Source organism: Nerophis ophidion, linkage group LG28 (genome assembly GCF_033978795.1).
Source record: "Nerophis ophidion isolate RoL-2023_Sa linkage group LG28, RoL_Noph_v1.0, whole genome shotgun sequence".
Classification (NCBI taxonomy): Eukaryota; Metazoa; Chordata; class Actinopteri; order Syngnathiformes; family Syngnathidae; genus Nerophis; species Nerophis ophidion.
Genome location: NC_084638.1, coordinates 17,945,020 through 17,966,515, shown reverse-complemented (window position 1 = coordinate 17,966,515; position 21,496 = coordinate 17,945,020). Strand labels below are relative to the sequence as shown.

Below are 21,496 nucleotides of genomic sequence, written 5' to 3'. Positions count from 1 at the left end.
TTTTTTATACATTTATTACTAAAACATACAAGTATTTCATTAAGATGGAGCCGCTGTAGTGGCTGCTGGTGGCAGGAGCTCTGTGCTCTTGTGTCATCCTTTTCTGTTCCTGCTGTTTCCCTCTGGTTTTCATGTGGGGTTTTTTGCCTTTTGGTTGGGGAACCTTTGGGACTGTGTGACAAGGGGTGGCACTTTCCTCACTTCTGCTGTGCTTTTTTTGTGAACTTCTGGATCTGCCGATACCTGGAGCTTTTTGGCCATTAAGACCAGCTGCTGGGTCTCCCAGAGTCCATTTGGAGAGACCGGAGGAGATGCGGATGAAGAGACAGGGCTGCGGAGCTGGCACTGAGCGCCGGGAAGGACAAGCTTCACTGTGTCTTGGCTGAATGAGCAGGTATCGGACACCTCGGTCTCCTTGCACGCATCTTCACTCATCCATGCAGACTGGACACTGGCCCAGAGTTGGTGGGCGGCTCTCTTGGTTGCTTTGTTGGGTCTGCTCCTGTGTCTGGCCACGCTCCTCACACACCAGCAGATGATGGCGTGGAACACCGCAGAGGCCACCACAGTGTATATAGGTGTTGAAATTATGTGTTTGTTTGGTTGCTTGTCTATGCAGGGTGCAATTGTGTGTGCGCAATATATATTATTGGTTTATTATTTTTTGTTGTTTTACTTTTGCTTTTGTAGCAGAAATAACACTGCTGGAGTGGCAGCTGGTTGCATCAGCTCTGCTCATTTACTGTCCTTTGTGTTCTTTGATGTTTCCCTCTTACACACGTTTATGTGTGCTATGGCTATGAGGTTTTTCTCTTTCTTCCCTCGGCCTCAGTCTGGACCTCCTCTGAACCCCCTCTCCAGAGGCCCAGGCTTAGACTAAATTTTTTTTTTTCATTTTACTCAACCCCCTCCCCAACGTTTACCCATTTCTCACTTTTTTTGTAAGGGGCGACGGAAGTTGGCAGACCCGTCAACGATCCTGTTCTGTCTCCCTGTAATGTTAGTCTGCTCTTGAATGGGATTGTCACAGCTAAACAGTGTGTGTAAACAATACAAATGCGCATACTGATACCCCAGATATGCACTGGATGTGGCGAGGAATTTTTCAATTTCAATTCAAATCAATGTGTCGATTTCCACTGCTGCCGAACCCTTTGTCGGTGCCGTACCACAACCCTGCGCTAAATATAAGCTGAGCTTCTATATTTGCCAGATGGCACAATGCGGCAGGTCGATGTAGCTCAGATCTGCTTTTGTGGAACAGGAAGTCACGCTCAAACATAATGATAAATTATCCGGTTTACTTTCAAAATAAAATACTAAAAAACTGTTTTGTTCAATGAAATTCTTCCCCAACATTTACTAAGATTAAACACAAATAAGGCAACAAGAGAAGTTTCCATCCTTACTCTTTTCTAAATGAAATGTGTGCAGCTGAGTCTGTCTCTCAGCAGTAAATGTGCTGCTGCTTGCTGCTTGAATAGATGCTCGAGTGTAAAACACATATGTCATCTTTGTATGAATTGCAACTCTAAAGTACTGTTTCTACATCCCAATTGTGTGTATTGATGAATAAAACAAATAACCAACTCCACTCGCGATGGCTCTAAAGTTCAGTGATGTGTTGCTAACTTCAGACTTTTTCTTCATTGTTGATGTTTTGCAGTAGTTAACATCCATGATGAAACAATGCTGCTAATCTACCAGAGTCCACAGTTTGTTAACAATTGTATTCATTCATACTTATAATTGGATAATAACATCAATAAAATGCATTGGAAAACTTTTTTGATTTTATGAGACACACAAAAAAAAATGAAAATAATAAGATGTCCTGTCTTCAAAGATAAGAAGAAAAAAATAGTAGCTGCATATATAATATTCAATACATGAACACAACTTAAAAAGTAACTACAGGACAACATATAACAGTAGAAGATGAGAAGCACTACATGCAACATTAAATATACTTTCATAATAAACATGCTGTGTTTTAAAGTACATTTAGCACAATCACTGTTTAAGTGTTTTTAAATCGCTGCAGCTTCCATGACTGTTACACACTTGTGTTTACTGACCGGATAATTAAACCGGAAAATCTAATCACACGTAGTGCAACTAAACGGTTTCTTTCCAGTGTGTGTTCTCATGTGTTTGGTCAAGTTTTGCTTTCTGGAGAAACTCTTCTTACAAACAGAGCAAGTAAAAGGTTTCTCTCCAGTGTGTGTTCTCATGTGTCTGGTCATGACAAGCTTTCTGGAGAAAGTCTTCTTACAAACAGAGCAAGGAAAAAGTTTCTCTCCAGTGTGTGTTCTCATGTGTGTGGTCATGTGTTGCTTTGTGGAGAAAGTCTTCTTACAAATAGAGCAAGTAAAAAGTTTCTCTCCAGTGTGTGTTCTCATGTGTCTTGTAAAATGACTATTCTGTCTAAATGATTTCCCGCATTCAGAGCAGTCAACGTGTTTGTTATTAGTGTGATGTCTCGTATCACCTTTAGAGTCATTTTTACTCTCCAAAGGTTTTTGGATGTGGTCACTGTGATCAGAAGAGTCTGACATCATGTGGTCCATGTCTGACAGTGGAGCAAAGATGCTGTCTGGTTCTGACTTTATATCTTCTGTGATGTGTTGACTTACAAGCTCCGCCCCTCTGTTCTCTTCACTTTGACTGTGATGAAGCTGTAAGGACTGAGCTTCATCTTCATCATGAAGCTGCTCCTCTTTAATGTAGGAGGAGGCCTGTAGCTCCTTCTGTCCTACACTGGAGCTCCACTCCTGCTGCTTGGAGGGAATCTCTTCATGACTCTCTGCTGACACCTGCTGGACGTCTTCAGAACAGAAAACACAAATGAGGTGTTACTGTATTGAAGTTTGCAGTATTCAAACTATTCACATGTGAGGTAGGCCAAATAGACAGTGATGGGCAAGCGACCTGGAAAATGTAGTAAGCTAAGCTACAAGTTACTCTCAATTAAATGTAGCTAAGCTATCCTCAGGGAATTGTAGCAAGCTACTCTACACGCTACACTGCAAAAGTAGCTTGCCACATCAAAGCTACATTTAACAGCATTTCTATCTATTGGCCCACATGTATAATATCATTGTTAATGTAAGTGAGAGTGTAGAAATGGACCCAATGAGAGAACTACATGTCTTCAACTCATCACTGAGCGTGTTCCACCACTTAACTCCTAAAACTGAAATACATTTGCATTTTATATTCCTTCTTACGTTACCTATTTCAAAAATCAATATCCCCCGTAAATGATAGTTTTCTCTTCTTAATTGAAATAACCTAAGAATACAAGCTGGAAGACTGTTGCTTTACTCGAAATATAATTTCCAAAGTTTTTAAAAACACATCTGAAAATTTTGACACATTAGAACTCATAAATAATGGATTGGTATGTCCATAGTAGCATGCTCTGTGTATTATTCTGATGACCCTTTTTTGAAGTTGAAGTATTGGGTCTATATTTGTTTTATAAACATTTCACCAAACTTCAACACAATATGTTAAATATGGAAAAATAAAAGAATAATAAAACATATGCAGACATGTCTTATTTAGCATGTATTTTACTTTATAAAGAGTAGCAATTGATTTGGATATTTTACCCTTTCCCGTATTTTTCGGATTATAAATCGCTCCGGAGTATAAATCGCACTGGCCGAAAATGAATAACAAAGAAGGAAAAAAAAATATATAAGTCGCGCTAAAGTATAAGTCGCATTTTTGGGGAAAAAGTATTTGATAAAATCCAACACCAAGAATAGACATTTGATAGGCAATTTAAAATAAATAAAGAATAGTGAACAACAGGCTTAATAAGTGTACGTTATATGACGCATAAATAACCAACTGAGAACGTACCTGGTATGTTAACGTAACATATTATGGTTAGTGTCATTGAAATAACTATAACATATAGAACATGCTGTAGGTTTACCAAACATTCCGTCACTCCTAATCGATAAATCCGATGAAATCTTCTTCCTCGTTGTCGCTGCTAAACAACTCTGCCAACTCCAAAGTAGACAATGTGCCACTTCCTCTTCTATCGGTACGTCTAGTCACTTATGTGAATGAGATAAATAATATTTTTTGATATTTTACAGTAATGTGTTAATAATTTCACACATAAGGCACTCCAGAGTATAAGTCGCACCCCTGGCCAAACTATGAAAAATAATTTGATTTTTAACCTGAAAAATACGGTATGTATTCCACATAATTTATTATCAATTATTCTTCCCAAATATTTAGTTTCATATACTCTATCAATTTCCATTTGATTTAATTTTAATTTTGCTTGACAATTTGTCCTTGCACCCCTAAACACCACAAATTTAGTTGTCTTATCATTTAATGATAACTTATAAATATCAAAACATTTTTTTAGCTGAATCAACTCAACCTCTATTAACCTCAACCAGGGGCGTCACTAGACCTAATACTGTACTGGGGCACACCTGGGGCTCAAATAATTCATGTAACCGTGCAAAGCGCGCAAGCAAAAACATTTTTAGCAATTATTTATCATAAAAAATACATAACAAGTGCTTTAAACTATGAAATCATATCAGGTTATGTTGTATGGATCTTTGATCAACCACCTGAAATGAACTAATGCATTTGACCTACTTGTGCACTTTTTTACTCCAGACTTCTAAACTGCTACTGGTAAAAGCAAAAAGGAAGAGCAATGAATCTTTTTGAAAAATATATTGCAGTAATCATCTGCAAATTTAACATCTACAAAAGTAAAACAAAAAATAAAGCACCCCTACATCTCTGGGTTCTTTTATATGATTTAATTTCCATTTATGGCAATGTGGCTAATCCTATTTCAGATACACAAAACTATAAAATGTACACAAAACAATAACAGTAGTAGAATAAATGAACAACCGTTGTGTGTCTGTTCAGGGAATCATTTTCTGAGAAGTAAACTGTAACATCTCCTTTTCATTTTTGCAAAGTGGTCAATCACTCTGGACAGACATGGAAATATTACAGTAACTGTTATACAGTTGACCAGTGGTTCCCAACTGCTGCGTCGTGACATAAAAGTGGATTGTGTGTCATTTTCAGTGAGTCGCAGTCAGATGTGTGCATGAAAAAAAAAAAGTTTAGGGAGAAAAAAATCTAATTCTGGCAACAAAACCAGATATTTTTAGCCATTTTTCTAGTGACTATTAGTGAGTATTTTAGCAAAAGGCAAACCGACTAACAAGCAGGAGGAGGACTCAGGACAGACATGGAAATATATCTTTTAAAAATCTAAATGGGGCAACAAAACCCGATATTTTCAGCCATCTTTCTGTAAACAAATACAGAAATGTTACTATTTTTTCTGGAAACAAAACCAGATGCTTTAGCTGTAGCCATTTTTCTGGTGACAAAACAAGATTATTTTAGTCAAAGACAAACCGATTAACAAGACAAGTGTACGGTGCTATTTTTCTGTGAAATGAACTTGAATGATTTAAAAATTTGGCTCACGACTTGATGATATGGAAAAAATGTTTTTCTTCCTGAAGATAAACCATTTGAGAATCACTCAACTCACACATGCTTACTCCAAATCATCATTGATGCAGAACCAGCAGACAATAACCAACATTATGTTTCATGTTCATTGGAAATTCCCCCGACAGCTTGTACAGCAAATGAATATGTTTGTCTTGATACAAGGAATAACGTTAGCTAACTTAGCATTAACTTAAGACAATGATGTTGCCTAGCTAGCTAGGACTTCACTTACATCTCTCATTCCTCGCTGCTTCTTCCCTGCTGCGGGCGAATAACTTTCTGATATCCATCTAGGAGTTACAGTTTGAGTTAAATCAAAATCAAAATAATGTAATTAAGAAATTGTAGTTGGCTAACGTTACCCACCTCAGCAGTGATTCGCACCCCCCCCCCTCTCTCTCTTTCTCTCCCAACGGAAGTCTCGATCCACACGTGAATAAATTACCATATTAATTAGCCATGTGCTCATTGTTACGTGGAGTGAATACAGTAGCAATCAATTACCATACTAAGTAGTATGTGTGCTGTTGTCTATGTCATGTAGACTTAAAACTCTGAAGCGTTTTTTTTTATTGGTGAAATTTTTACTGGGGCACTGCAGATCAACACTGGGGCATGTGCCCCAGTGAAATCTGTCTGGCGACACCACTGACCTCAAACCTTCCTTTAAGTCTTCTCCTGAACAATATACAGGTGTATCATCTGCAAACATAATTAATGTCAATGTATTAGATACTGAAAAAATATAATTTAAATAAAGTATAAATAACTTAGGTCCCAATACAGGGCCTTGTGGAGCTCCACATTATATATATATATATATATATATATATATATATATATATATATATATATATATATATATATATATATATATATATATATATATATATATATATATATATATATAAATATATATATATATATATATATATATACATATATATATATATATATATATATATACATATATATATATATATATATATATATATATATATTAGGTGTGTAACGGTACGTGTATTTGTATTGAACCGTTTCGGTACGAGGGTGTATCGAACGAGTTTGTAATCTAAAGTCTTAACAAGCTGCTCTGCAGCGGCCTCTGTCTGAGCAGTGAGCACCCAGCATTGTCCCGCCCACATAACCATCTGCTTGGTTACATACTAAGCCAATCAGCAGTGCGTGTTCAGAGCGATGTAACAGCCAATCAGCAGTGCGTATTCAGAAAGCATGGAGTTAGTGCTCCGGCGTCGAGATGAGCAGATATGTGTTTAGCAGGTGAGCAGCTGACATCGTACAGTCCCCAAATTATAAAAAACACTTCCCAGTCACAACTATTACAAACATCACTATGAGCCCGTTGACCTTCTAGAAACTTAAACTGCAGCTCAGCTCGCTCATAGTTGAGGTGAAGGCTAATTAGCTTTTAGCGTTATGTTAGCTCATTTTGCTGTGTGCTTACGTGTGTGTGTGTGTGGGGGGGAGTGTGCACGTGTGTGTGTGTATAATAAAAGTAAACTACAGACTTCCCAAATGCTGTAATAAATTAAGCATGATGAGTTGACTTGAAACTGTTTAATGTTGCACTTAATATAAGTAGAAGAAAGGTTTTGTCATTTTATTTAATCAAATCAACAACTTGAGGCAGTTTAATGTGGATTAACGTGGGTAGAATTATTATAATGTTCCCAATATTAAAAGGATAAAGCCATTGTTTACAAATTTAGTAAATAACCAAAACATTTATATTTTGTTGTTTTCTTACTGTACCGAAAAGGAACCGAACCGTGACCTCTAAACCGAGGTACTTACCGAACCGAAATTTTTGTGTACCGTTACACCCCATACCATCCATCCATCCATTTTCTACCGCTTATTCCCTTTCGGGGTCGCTGGCGCCTATCTCAGTTACAATCGGGCGGAAGGCAGGGTACACCCTGGAGAAGTCGCCACCTCATCGCAGGGCCAACACAGATAGACAAACAACATTCACACATATATATATATATATATATAAAATGCGGCACACATTTTCGAAGGGAACCAGGTCTGGACTGCAGGCGGGCCAGGAAAGTACCCGCACTCTTTTTTTATGAAGCCATGCTGTTGTAACACGTGCTGAATGTGGTTTGGCATTGTCTTGCTAAACTAAGCAGGGGCGTCCATGAAAAAGACGGCACTTAGATGGCAGCGTATGTTGTTCCAAAACCTGTATGTACCTTTCAGCATTAATGGTGCCTTCACAGACGTGTAAGTTACCCATGCCTTGGGCACTAATGCACCCCCATACCATCACAGATGCTGGTTTTTGAACTTTGCGTCGATAACAGTCTGGATGGTTCGCTTCCCCTTTGGTCCGGATGACACAATGTCAAATATTTCCAAAAACAATTTGAAATGTGGACTCATCAGACCACAGAACACTTTTCCACTTTGTATCAGTCCATCTTAGATGATCTCGGGCCCAGAGAAGCGGGCAGCGTTTCTGGGTGTTGTTGATGAATGGCTTTCGTTTTGCACAGTAAAGCTTTAACTTGCACTTACAGATGTAGCGACAAACTGTATTTAGTGACAGTGGTTTTCTGAAATGTTCCTGAGCCCATGTGGTGATATCCTCTAGAGATTGATGTCGGTTTTTGATACAGTGCAGTCCGAGGGATCGAAGGTCACGGTCGTTCAATGTTGGTTTCCGGCCATGCCGCTTACGTGGAGTGATTTCTCCAGATTCTCTGAACCTTTTGATGATATTATGGACCGTAGATGTTGAAATCCCTAAATTTCTAGCAATTGCACTTTGAGACACTCAGTTCTTAAACTGTTTAACTACTTGCTCACGCAGTTGTGGACAAAGGGTTGTACCTCGCCCATCCTTTCTTGTGAAAGACTGAGCATTTTTTGGGAAGCTGTTTTTATACCCAATCATGGCACCCACTTGTTCCCAATTAGCCTGCACACCTCTGGGATGTTCCAGATAAGTGTTTGATGAGCATCCCTCAACTTTATTAGTATTTATTGTCACCTTTCCTACTTCTTTGTCACGTGTTGCTGGCATGAAATTCAAAAGTTAATGATTATTTGCAAAAAAAAAATGTTTATGAGTTTGAACATCAAATATCTTGTCTTTGTAGTGCATTCAAATGAATATGGGTTGAAAATGATTTGCAAATCATTGTATTGCGTTTATATTTACAAACACAATTTCCCAACTCATGAATATATATATATATATATATATACATACAGACATGTATATATATACACATGTATGTATATATATATACATTAATGTATATATATAGATGTCTGTATGTATGTATATATATAAATATATATATATATATATATATATATATATATATATATATATATATATATATATGTACACACACATCTAGTGTTTAAATGTGCATATATATGTATGTATGTATGTATGTATATTCCAAAATGGCGGCGCCCGGACGGGCTGCGACATCGCGGAACTCTTGCTAAATATGGAACATTCGACAGAAATACCGGACAATTCTACCAACTTCATGGCTGGCTCACATCGTGGTCACTCTGTGATCACTTGCGACCGCCAGACACTTCTGGATGTGGACAGATCGGGCCGTTTTGGACTAATAGACGCGTGTTTGCTAGACCTGCTAGCTAGCACGGGAACACTTCGCCGGCTACATCCAGCGGCTTATGAAAGAGCGGAGTATAGTACCATCGGAGGCCGTCTACGGAGCAGACGCAAGCGGTGTGATCGGAAACGCGGATGCCGAGCGGGGCTAAAAACAAAGCTAAATGCTAATCCCCACAGAACACCACTTCCCTCCATCCTGAAGCCGGATTTAAATGGAAAGTACGAGACTTCTGGTCTAGGTAAGGAGTCAGTTAAATTACAACAAGTTTTTTCTGCTTTGATTGTTTCAGAGTTCGACATGCGTTCTACTGAGGTGGCAAACTATGATGCGTGCAGTTTATCAAACCACCAAACAAACAATCGGAACATGCGTTCTACTGACTTGGCTAACTATGATGCGTTCAGTTTATCAAAGCACCAAACAAATAATCGGAAAATTCCCGTCGTATCAATTCCTAGATATGGTCTTAATTATATTAAGTGCATTGGGCATAATAAACACAACATTGTTAATATTGCTATTACGGGTAATTTGATTAAAAATTCCCTAAAACAGCCTACTACCTATAATATTGGTTTTTTAAACATAAGATCATTGTCTCCCAAAACCATGTTAGTTAATGAGGTCATCAGAGACAACAATCTTAACTTCATCGGTCTCAGCGAAACCTGACTTAAACAAGACAACTTTTTTGCGCTAAATGAGGCATCTCCTCGTAACTTTACATATGCGGATATTGCCCGTCCCCTTAAAAGAGGTGGGGGGGTCGCACTAATATACAACGAAAACTTTAACCTTAGTCCTAACTAACATTAATTCGGATTGTATTGTACCATATGTCCCGGCAAGAAATCTGCGTTCAAAGGACTCCAGCTTATTAGTGATTCCCAAAGCCCAAAAAAAGTTTCATTTCGGGCTCCAGTACTCTGGAATGCCCTCCCGGTAACAGTTCGAGATGCTACCTCAGTAGAAGCATTTAAGTCTCACCTTAAAACTAATTTGTATAGACTCCCTTTTTAGACCAGTTGATCTGCCGTTTCTTTTCTTCTTCTCCCATGTCCCACTCTCCTTTGTGGAGGGGGTCCGCTCCGATGGCCATGGATGACGTACTGGCTGTCCAGAGTCGGGACCCAGGATGGACCGCTCGTCCAGAGTCAGGACCCAGGATGGACCGCTTGCCTGTGTATCGGCTTGGGACATCTCTGCGCTGCTGATCCGCCTCCGCTTGGGATGGTTTCCTGCTGACTCCGCTGTGGACGGGACTCTCGCTGCTGTGTTGGATCCGCTTTGGACTGGACTTTCGCGTCTGTGTTGGATCCAATATGGATTGAAGTTTCACAGTATCATGTTAGACCCGACCTGCTTTCATCCTCTCCAAGGTTCTCATAGTCATCATTGTCACCGACGTCCCACTGGGTCATCATTGTCACCGACGTCCCACTGGGTGTGAGTTTTCCTTGCCCTTATGTGGGCCTACCGGGGATGTTGTAGTGGTTTGTGTTGTGGTTTATGCAGCCCTTTGAGACACCAGTGATTTAGGGCTATATAAGTAAACATTGATTGATATATATATATATATATATATATATATACATATATATATATATATATATATTTATATAGTAATTATACAGTGATTTTCTAGACACTCAAAGTGCTTCAGAGTTAGAACTGAGAAAGCATCATTCATTCAGTCCACACGTTTACGGTGGCAAGCAACATGTAATAAAAATCAGGAACATAACGTACATTTAATAATAGCGCAATTTTTAGACCATAGGGCTTACCAGATTAAAAGGCACTTTGTCGATGAGTAAGTCTATTTGGGACTATTTTAAATAAAGTATAAATAACTTAGGTCCCAATACTAAGCCTTGTGGAACTCCACATTATATATATATATATATATATATATATATATATATATATATATATATACATACATACAGGAGCTGGTCATATTATTAGAATATCATGAAAAAGTTGATTTATTTCATTAATTCCATTTAGAAAGTCAAACTTGTAGAATGTATACATTCATTCCAAACAGACTGATACATTTCAAGTGTTTTTTGCCAAAAAGGAGATGATTATAGCTGACAACCAATGAGAACCCTAAATTCAACATCTCAGAAAATTAGAATATGGTGAAAAGGTCAGATATTGAAGACACCTGGTGCCACACTCTCATTAGCTAACTAACTCAAAACACGTGTAAAAGCCTTTAAATGATCTCTCGTTTTGATTCTGTATGACACACAATCATGGGGAAGACTGCTGACTTGACAACAGTCCAAAAGATGACCATTGATACTTTAAAGAAGGAGGGCAAGACACAAAAGGTCATTGCCAAAGAGGTTGGATGTTCCCAGAGCTCTGTGTCCAAGCACATTAATAGAGAGGCAAAGGGAAGACAAAGATGTGGTAGAAAAAAAGTGTACAAGCAAGAGGGACAACTGCGCCCTGGAGAGGATTGTCAAACAAAACCGATTGAAAAATGTGGGGGAGATCCACAAAGAGTGGACTGCAGCTGGAGTCAGTGCTTCAAGAACCACCACGCACCGACGTATGCAAGATATGGGCTTCAGCTGTCGCATTCCTTGTGTAAAGCCACTCTTGAATAAGAGACAACGTCAAAAGCGTCTCGCCTTGGCTCAAGACAAAAAGGACTGGACTGCTGCTGAGTGGTCCAAAGTTATGTTTTCAGATGAAAGTAAATTTTGTATCTCCTTTGGAAATCAAGGTCCCAGAGTCGGGAGGAGGACAGGAGAGGCACAGAATCCGCGTTGCCTGAAGTCCAGTGTCAAATGTCCACAATCGGTAATGGTCTGGGGTGCCATGTCATCTGCTGGTGTTGGTCCACTGTGTTTCCTCAGGTCTAGGGTCAATGCAGCAGTCTACCAGGAAGTTTTAGAACACTTTATGCTGCCTGCCGCGGACCAATTTTATGGAGGTGAAGATTTCATTTTCCAACATGACTTGGCACCTGCACACAGTGCCAAATCTACCAGTACCTGGTTTAAGGACCATGGTATCCCTGTTCTTGATTGGCCTGCAAACTCACCTGACCTTAACCCCATAGGAAACCTATGGGGTATTGTGAAGCGGAAGATGCGAGATGCCAGACCCAACAATGCTGAAGAGCTGAAGGTCACTATTAAAGCAACCTGGGCTCTCATAACACCTGAGGAGTGCAACAGACTGGTCGACTCCATGCCACGCCGTATTGCTGCAGCAATTCAGGCAAAAGGAGCTGCAACTAAGTATTGATTGCCGTACATACTGAAACTTTCCATGTTCATTTCTAAAAAATATTTTTCGGTACTAGTCGTAACTGATATTGTAATTTTCTGAGATACTGAATTTGGGATTTTCAGTAATTGTCAGTACTAATCATCAAAATTGAAATAAATAAACATTTCAAATATATCACTATGTGTGTAATGAATTGATAGAATATGTAAGTTTCACGTTCTGAATATAATTACTGAAATAAATCAATTTTTCATGATATTATAATAATATGAACAGCACCTGTATATATATATATATATATATATATATATATATATATATATATGGAGTTATATGTATATCCATCCACCCATCCATCCATCTTCTTTCGCTTATCCGAGGTCGGGTCGCGGGGGCAGCAGCCTAAGCAGGGAAGCCCAGACTTCCCTTTCTCCAGCCACTTCGTCCAGCTTCTCCCGGGGGATCCCTCGGGAGGTGTTTGGGTGGCATCCTGACCAGATGCCCGATCCACCTCATCTGGCTCCTCTCAATGTGGAGGAGCAGTGGCTTTACTTTGAGCTCCTCCCGAATGACAGAGCTTCTCACCCTATCTCTAAGGGAGAGCCCCGCCACCCGGCGGAGGAAACTCATTTTGGCCGCTTGTACCCGTGATCTTGTCCTTTAGGTCAAGACCATAGGTGAAGATGGGAACGTAGATCCCTTTCCTGAGGCGGGGGATGGTGGTCCGGAATCGCTTCGAAGCCGTCAGGAAGTTGTTTTCCATGGCTTCCCCGAACTCCTCCCATGTCCGAGTTTTTGCCTCCGCGACCGCTGAAGCCGGACACCGCTTGGCCTGTTGGTACCTGTCTGCTGACTCCGGAGTCCTATGAGCTAAAAGAACCTGATAGGACTCCTTCTTAGGCTTGACGGCATCCCTCACCGCCGATGTCCACCAACGGGTTCGAGGATTACCGCCACGACAGGCACCAACCACCTTGCGGCCACAGCTCCAATCAGCCACCTCGACAATAGAGGTGCGGAACATGTTCCACTCGGACTCGATGTCCTCGTGACATGTTCAAAATTCTTCCGGAGGTGGGAATTGAAACTCTCTCTGACAGGAGACTCTGCCAGACGTTCCCAGCAAACCCTCACAATGCGTTTGGGCCTGCCAAGTCTGTCCGGCATCCTCCCCCACTATCGCAGCCAACTCACCACCACGTAGTGATCGGTAGAAAGCTCCGCCCTCTCTCTTCACCCGAGTGTCCAAAACATGAGGCAGCAAATCCGATGACACAACAACAAAGTCAATCATGGAACTGCGGCCTAGGGTGTCCTGGTGCCAAGTGCACATATGGACACCCTTATGTTTGAACATGGTGTTTGTTATGGACAAACTGTGACAAGCACCAAAGTCCAATAACAAAACACCACTCGGGTTCAGATCCGGGCGGCCATTCTTCCCAATCACACCTCTCCAGGTTTCACTGTTGTTGCCAACATGAGCGTTGAAGTCCCCCAGCAGAACAAGGGAATCAGCCGAGGGAGCACTATCCAGTACTCCCTCGAGTGTACCCAAAAAGGGTGGGTACTCTAAAGTGTTGTTTGGCGCGTAAGCACAAACAACACCCGAAGGCGGAGGGAGTCTACCCTTTCGTCCTCTGGGTTGAACTCCAACGTGCAGGCTTTGAACCGGGGAACAACGAGAATTGCCACCCCAGCCCGTCGCCTCTCACTGCCGGCAATGCCAGAGTGGAAGAGAGTTCAGCCCCTCTCGAGAGAAGTGGTTCCAGAGTCCTTGCTGTGCGTCGAAGTGAGTCCGACTACATCCAGCCGGAATTGTTCTACTTCGCGCACTAGCTCAGGCTCCTTCCCCCCCAGTGAGGTGACGTTCCACGTCCCAAGAGCTAGTTTATGTAGCCAAGGATCGGACCGCCAAGTGGCCTGCCTTCGGCTGCCGCCCAGCTCACGTTGCACCCGACCTCTATGGCACCTGCTATGGGTGGTGAGCCCATTGGAGGGGTGACCCACGTTGCCTCTTTGGGCCCCGGTGACCCGCGTCCGGGCAAGGGAAATCTGGGTCATCGATATGTTTTCTTCATAAAAGGTTTTCGAGCCGCTCTTTGTCTGATCCCTCACCTAGGACCTGTTTGCCTTGAGAGACCCTACCAGTGGGCTTAAAGCCTTCGGACAACATAGCTCCTCGGATCATTGGGACACGCAAACTCCTCTACCACGATAAGGTGGCAGCTCAGAGAGGAGGCCTTATAATCCGGTGCTGCTTTTTTTTTTTGTACGACATCACTGAATATTACACACTGCAGACTTCCTGGGAGCCAACAAACATAATAAAACATCACTTACTTAACAAGGTCTGCTGTCACTATGACACAGACTAATATAATCTGGCTATATTCCCGTTTAGATGGAAAATGATTCATAATCGTCGCACGGAAAAGGGGGGTGAAGCCAGCGTCTTTTCGTGTTGTTCGCCATTGCCGGGTCTAAACTGCCTGTCTAACGGTACCAAAGTGCAGTGTAATATATTTATCTGTACAGTAATCTAGTTATTTATACCTGCACCTTATTGCCCTTTTATCCTGCACTACCATGAACTAATGCAACAACATTTTGTTCTTATCTGTACTGTAAAGTTCAAATTTGAATGACAATAAAAGGAAGTCCAACTCAAAGTCTAAACTTGTCAAGAGTACGTCCTCATCCTTCTACTATCCAGGTGAGAGGCACGATTCATGATCTGGAATAATCTTTCACCAGCACCGAGGAGATGAAGGCGCTCACCAGCCGGTGATGTCAACATAGACACACAAGTTATAAATAGTTTGTCTGCGTTAGCACTTATAATAACAATATCACTAATACTTGGTTGGTATTCAAGCCACAAAATGCAAATGGAGTATTGTTGGCGCTTTTTGGATGGTTATAGAGGACCTCCCACTGGCTCCACTGCAAGTGGACTTTCATTTACATTTATGAGTTGGAATGTGATTAAAAAAGTAACATATATATATACATCCATCGTCATGTCTTTTTATAAAGATTGTGAACGATAGAAAAATTCCCCCAAAAAAGTGCAGTTCCCCTCTCAATTCAAACAATTAGATCTAAGACTTTAAGTCTATGAGCATCAAGTGATGAGGCCTACTTGGATGAGAGGACAACCGTCTTCTAAGACAAAGTGAAGAGTCCAGTTGTGATGAATTGAATGCCCTAAGAAAAAAATGTTATGTGGATGTTGTGCTTACTTGGACTGTGATGAAGCTGTGAAGACTCAGGTGGTTTGTCTTCATGCTCTTCAGTCTTCACAGAGACAACAGTCAGGGGAAACTTGGTGAGATCAGCCTCCTCCTGTCCTAGAAGACACTCTCCCTCCTGAGTGATACACACTTCCCCCTCTGCCTCTTTAATGTGGGGGGGCTGCTGGACGTCTGTTGGGTAAATAAGTAAGTAAGATAAAGAGAGAATAGAAATAGTTTTGGACTGACACTGTTAACACAATGACATTTTACGCGTTCTTTTGTGTGTTGTGTTAAAAGTGTGGATAGAAAAACAACCAATAAAAATACGGGAAATACCTCCTTTTTTCCCCAAAATTAATTTAAAAGTGGTACAGTGAGTGCAAAAACAGACTTGGATATTTGAAGGGGGGCAACTTGAAAATTTTTTATGAGGCAGTATTAATTGAGGCATTCTTAACTTAACTTAACACTGATGTAAAGTGTGTAAATATTTTTTTCGGTATACGGTCTATTACATCTACTCTTTATCTCTAAACTTAACCATAACATAATAATGAAATTGTCATTACCATAGCTTCAATATCATGGAAAAAATAATAAAAAATCTAATTCCAAAATCACTTAAAAAAACATTTATGGTATGTTTTTGGTATCATGCAAAATACGTTTTGGTGGTCATTTTGTTGGCTGAGCCAAAAGGAACTTTTACCAAAAACATGTTTTACTATGTGGTGTTTTATGGAGTATCTTCATCAACAATTCCTCTTAAGGAATTGGAGACCATCTACGACACACTGAAGGAAAGTCAGTCACCTTTATGCTCTCTTAATAATTCAAGTGTTGACTACTTTGGTTACTGAACATAAATGTTTACTTCTACTTATTGATGCATGTAGGTCAGAATCAGGAAGTAAAATAACAACTTAAATTAGATTTGATCACAGTATAAAATGTATTTAGTGACTTTGTGAGTTTTGTGTAAACATGTTGATAGAGGTGTACATCTTCTTGGGGACTGGAACACAGATATGTCCCGAAAGGATGCACCCATTTTTAAAACCTTCACTAAGCTGTGCCACCAACATTGCCTCAATTAGCTCATTAAGCAAACTACCAGGGTGAGTGAATCCTTTTAAACCTTCACAGAACTCGTTTTACTTTTGACCAGTCTAAGATCACCACAAGTGGAACTACTGTATGCGGCTTAAGTGATCATTCCATCATTTTCTGTACTCATAAAGAACATAAAACCGAGGCTGATGGCCACAAAACAAGCGAAACTACAATCCTCAAGACCTAGACTCAGAAGGCTTTTAATGACAAACTGGCAAATTAATACTCGCTCCGTACTTGCAAGTACAGAGGTTTTTGGGTCAATTCCTAACCTCAGAAAAGTAAATAACTTCACAGTAAAAGTGGGTGACGATATTATAACAGACAAAAATGAGATTACCTATCTTGGTTGGCTGCATCGTAGAGACTAATCTCACCAGTGAAAAAATTAATACTAAGGTAGTCAAAGAACCAACCGACAAATTCTGTATTTACTAGTGTTGTCCCCATACCAATATTTTGGTACCAAGACCTGTATCAAAATGTGATTAGATACTTTTCTAAAAAAAAAAAAAAAGGTATCGCATTATTGGCTTTTTTTAACAAAAAATGTTAGGGTACATTAAACATGTTTCTTATTGCAAGTTTGTCTTTAAATAAAATAATGAACTTAATCGACAACTTGTCTTTTAGTCGTAAGTAAGCAAACACAGAATCCTAATTTAGTCTGCTGAAATATTCAGTAACATATTGTGTCTTTTATATTCTATTTTTTTGTCAAAATTATTAAGGAAAAGTGGTAGTTTGGATACTTTACATTAGTTTTGGATGATAACACAAATTTGGGTATCAATCTGATACCAAGTACAGAAGTTACAGGATCATACATTGGTCATATTCAAAGTCCTCAGGTGTCCAGGGACATATTACCTGAGTTTATAAACATAATATAATTTTATTTTAAATGAAAGAAGATGTTGTGATGTTAAAAAATACTGATGAAATCATAGAACTAATACTTTTTAGAGGCAGTATAGTACCAAATATGATTCATTAGTATTGCGGTATTATACTAATACCGGTTCCGTACAACCTTAGTTCTTGACTGGCGGGTAGAAATACACTTAAGACTAACACAAGCGCTCATTTAACCCCACTCTGACTACGGAGTTCATGTTTGGTACCATGACGCTTTGATAGCCCTGAAAAACAAACTCCAGATAGCCCAAAACAAAATGATTGGGCTTCTACTCAACCGTCCATCTCGGGCTAACCTTTCCGCCAACCATTTCCGTAATGTGGAGAAGGTCTTGGTCGCCGACAGAGTACATCTTCTTGCAGTTGGTCTGGTGTAGAAGATACACCATACCACTAAAATACCCAAGTACCTGTCAAGATACTTCAACATATATTCACCATTATAACACCAGAGGTAATTGCACAAATCACTCCACAAAAGTTCTACTTCGTTTTTTCTGCTCCAACACAAAAATGTGGAACTCCAATCAATGGCCGTAAAGGAGTGTAAATCCCTTACTTCCTCCAAAGCAACTTTGAAAATACATTACAGGTTGCAGCTACTCATAACTGGGAATAGACAAGACAGGCTTTTGCTTTTTATTTTATTTTCATTTACTTTCTTGCAGTATTTTTTGTCTACTTTCTACATAGAACTGTGTTCTGTGAGTTAAAAAATATTTCAATAAAATCAAGCTCAGGCTTTCTTGCAGCAGTGAATGTGTACCGTGATGAAAGTGTACCTTTTCCTATGCATAGTTCTCATAACTCCTTCAATCAATCAATCACACATTGCTACAAACTGAGGAACATCAACCTCAAACTGTCTCGTTTTCATGAAGAATCTAAATCAAAGCATTCCATCATCCCCAGAAGACAAAGCATCTTCCTATTCAAGAAAAGTGTTAATAAATTAAATATAAAGTTAGTAAAGATGTGAGAGTAAGAAGTAAACAAACCTGTTCTGTGTAACACAACTTGATGTTTCTTGAAAACAGCGTCCAGTAGTTGATGTTGTCGCTCCTTCTCCTCTTTTGTTGGACAAAGTTCCTCCTCATACTTTGCTATCATTCTTTTTCACATTTTCACACAATCACAACACTTTACATTCACATTTGATCTCTACTTAGCGACGTGTTGATAACGTCCGCGTCTCTTTGTTAGCAGCTAACAAGCTAAGCTAACTAGCACAAGACGCGATAAAGTGCGCTCAGACTAATGTATCCGGATACAAACAATGTCTAACAATGTTTCATCTACTACACGACATATATGCGTACATGTATGCACTAAATACAAATAGAGAAACAATAATGGCCAGTGGCCACATTTATTCCTTCTCCGTCAAACGCCATTTTGCTTTCTACTCCTTCGTATTATTCTTCTTCTTTGGTTTAATGGTAGTTGACAAGCAACCCTGTGGTGTGCATTACCGCCACCTATTGAAATGGAGTGTGGACCGAGGTGGATCCCTACTCTATATTCTTTCATATAACCCGTTTTTTTTACCTATGTGTTCTGAGTGCAATCCTAAAATATTTCCCAGTATTTCCCTTTCTCTATTGTATTTCTTACAATGTATTAAAACATGTCCTCCACTTTCTATCTGATGACAACAGTCACACAGTCCTGTAGTACGTTTCCTGTCAATGTCAATGAACTATTTAGATGTGTATATCCTAATCTCATTTTAGTAATAATGTCTTCCTCCCTCCTATTTCTACTCCTCCTCTCATTACACATACTCTCCTTTGGACTTTGTAATACTCTCTACCTGCTCTCAGCACTGAGAGCAGGCTGAGCCAAACTACCTTAAGGTAAATTTTGCAGTTGTCAAGGCCAACAAAGAAATGGACTAAAAAAACGCTATAATAGCAGGTAAAGTAAGGCTCTACTTTTCCAAAAGTTGTGGTAGCTTGATGCTAATATACATTGGCTTTGCTGTTGACGTGCTACTGATTAGCATTAGCAATTTCTCATGACATTAACCCCCATCAAATGAGTTAATTGAAAATATGACTAAGACGAATGTTAGAATCAAACAGCTGAAGTGGTCCAGAAGATGTTTCAGATGTAAACCAGTAAATTTGTATATCATATAAAGGTGCTAATCTATGGGATGTTTAACAATTAGAAATACAAATTTGTCACACTTCAATATTTCAAGCACCTATAAAAACAGTATTATGAATTAGTCTAAAATTGTCTGATGAATATATAAATATACACATAAAATGTTTATTGTATGTCTTGTACTGTTTACTCTCACCGTTTCAGCCAAATTGATCTGTTCAATTTTTAATGAAAGTACACAATGTTGCATATTAATGTATATACTTGATTGAAAACAGCGACTGTTTGGCGAACCGTCCCCAGAATCAGAAGCACCAAAGCAGCTACACACAGATAGATATTCACCTTCTTTATTCAGACATAGAGAACATTTCAATCGTCAATAGATTTTTAATAATTCGACCTAAAAATCCAAAACCATTTTCATATTGTTTGTTAATCATTAGTATAAAAAAACACATGACCAGAATATGTAAATGATTAACTAGCATAAGTGTTTTCTTTTGGGTTGAGGTCACATGACCAAAAAGCTGTCGATCTTAAGAAAAAAAGAAGAACAAACAAAATGGAAAATTTAACACATTAGTCGGCTATAGCAGAGATGAACAAACAATATGAAAGGAGGTTTGAGGTTCTAGGTCACATGACTAAAGCTACTGACAATTTAAATGTTCTTAGTGAGCCAATGACAAGTACTTTATTGACGGTCCCTTAAACTAAATCACTTGTCAGCAGGGACTGACAGACGTGGCATGAGTTTTCAATGCCGGGGACAAACAGACAGCCTGGCTGGATGTTGAATGTCTGTTGAATATCCACCTTGGAACTAATTTGCCCTCTGTTCGGCATTTGGTGATCACTCCAGCAGCACTGAGAGCAGGCTGAGCCAAACTACCTTAAGGTAAATTTTGCAGTTGTCAAGGCCAACAAAGAAATGGACTAAAAAAACACTATAATAGCAGGTAAAGTAAGGCTCTACTTTTCCAAAAGTTGTGGTAGCTTGATGCTAATATACATTAGCTTTGCTGTTGACGTGCTACTGATTAGCATTAGCAATTTCTCATGACATTAACCCCCCACCAAATGAGTTAATTGAAAATATGACTAAGACGAATGTTAGAATCAAACAGCTGGTGCGTAGAAAATCCAATATTTACAGCATTAACACTTTTTTGGGCACAAAAAAGAAACACTATGAATTTACACTACTGCCCTCTAGCGTATTGGACTAGCAACTGTAAATAAACTTACTTGTAAATGATAATTTGATAATAATTAAACAAGATATAAGAAAATGACAACAGTTATCATAACAGTATCATTTTAAATGTTGCAATAAAAAATGAGATTTATTATCACAAACAATATCATTACCACATAGAAAAGTACCAAAAAGTGGGACGTTGAGAACAGGTATCAGTTTCGGGGTACCAGAATCTGTGCCATATTGGTTGAAAAGTGAACGGTACCCATCCCTACCAGCAAGTGTTGTTGTACTGGAATCTAATTTACAAACACAACTTCCTCACACACAATACTCTACTAAGGAATTGTTGTATTAAAATAAGTAACAAATCCATCTTTGTACAGCAATGGTTTGAAAAAGGCATTTGGTCACTGATGCACTTATTGACTGATAAAAGTATTTTATTATTTGAATATTTCATTAAGTGCGACCTGCAAACAGACAAA

At 39.3% G+C, this 21,496-nt stretch overlaps 1 protein-coding gene across 3 annotated transcripts in view; it reads right to left on the bottom strand.

The window, feature by feature from the left end:
• Window positions 1-19,157, bottom strand: part of LOC133545477 (oocyte zinc finger protein XlCOF6.1-like) — a 97,621-nt gene extending 78,464 nt beyond the window's left edge. The window contains exons 1-4 of one of the 3 annotated variants that reach the window (XR_009804846.1): window positions 18,691-19,156; window positions 15,668-15,850; window positions 10,155-10,473; window positions 2,727-2,827 (exon numbers count right to left, since the gene is read on the bottom strand). Coding sequence is in view for 2 of the 3 variants with exons in the window: in XM_061891113.1 (XP_061747097.1) it covers window positions 2,100-2,827; window positions 15,668-15,850; window positions 18,691-18,802 (1,023 nt within the window). In the remaining variant the exon portion in view is untranslated. Of the gene's footprint in view, window positions 1-1,715; window positions 2,828-10,154; window positions 10,474-15,667; window positions 15,851-18,690 lie in introns of those variants that run through there. The other 2 variants (XM_061891113.1, XM_061891111.1) reach the window with 2 other exon arrangements.
• Window positions 19,158-21,496: the final 2,339 nt, after the last annotated feature.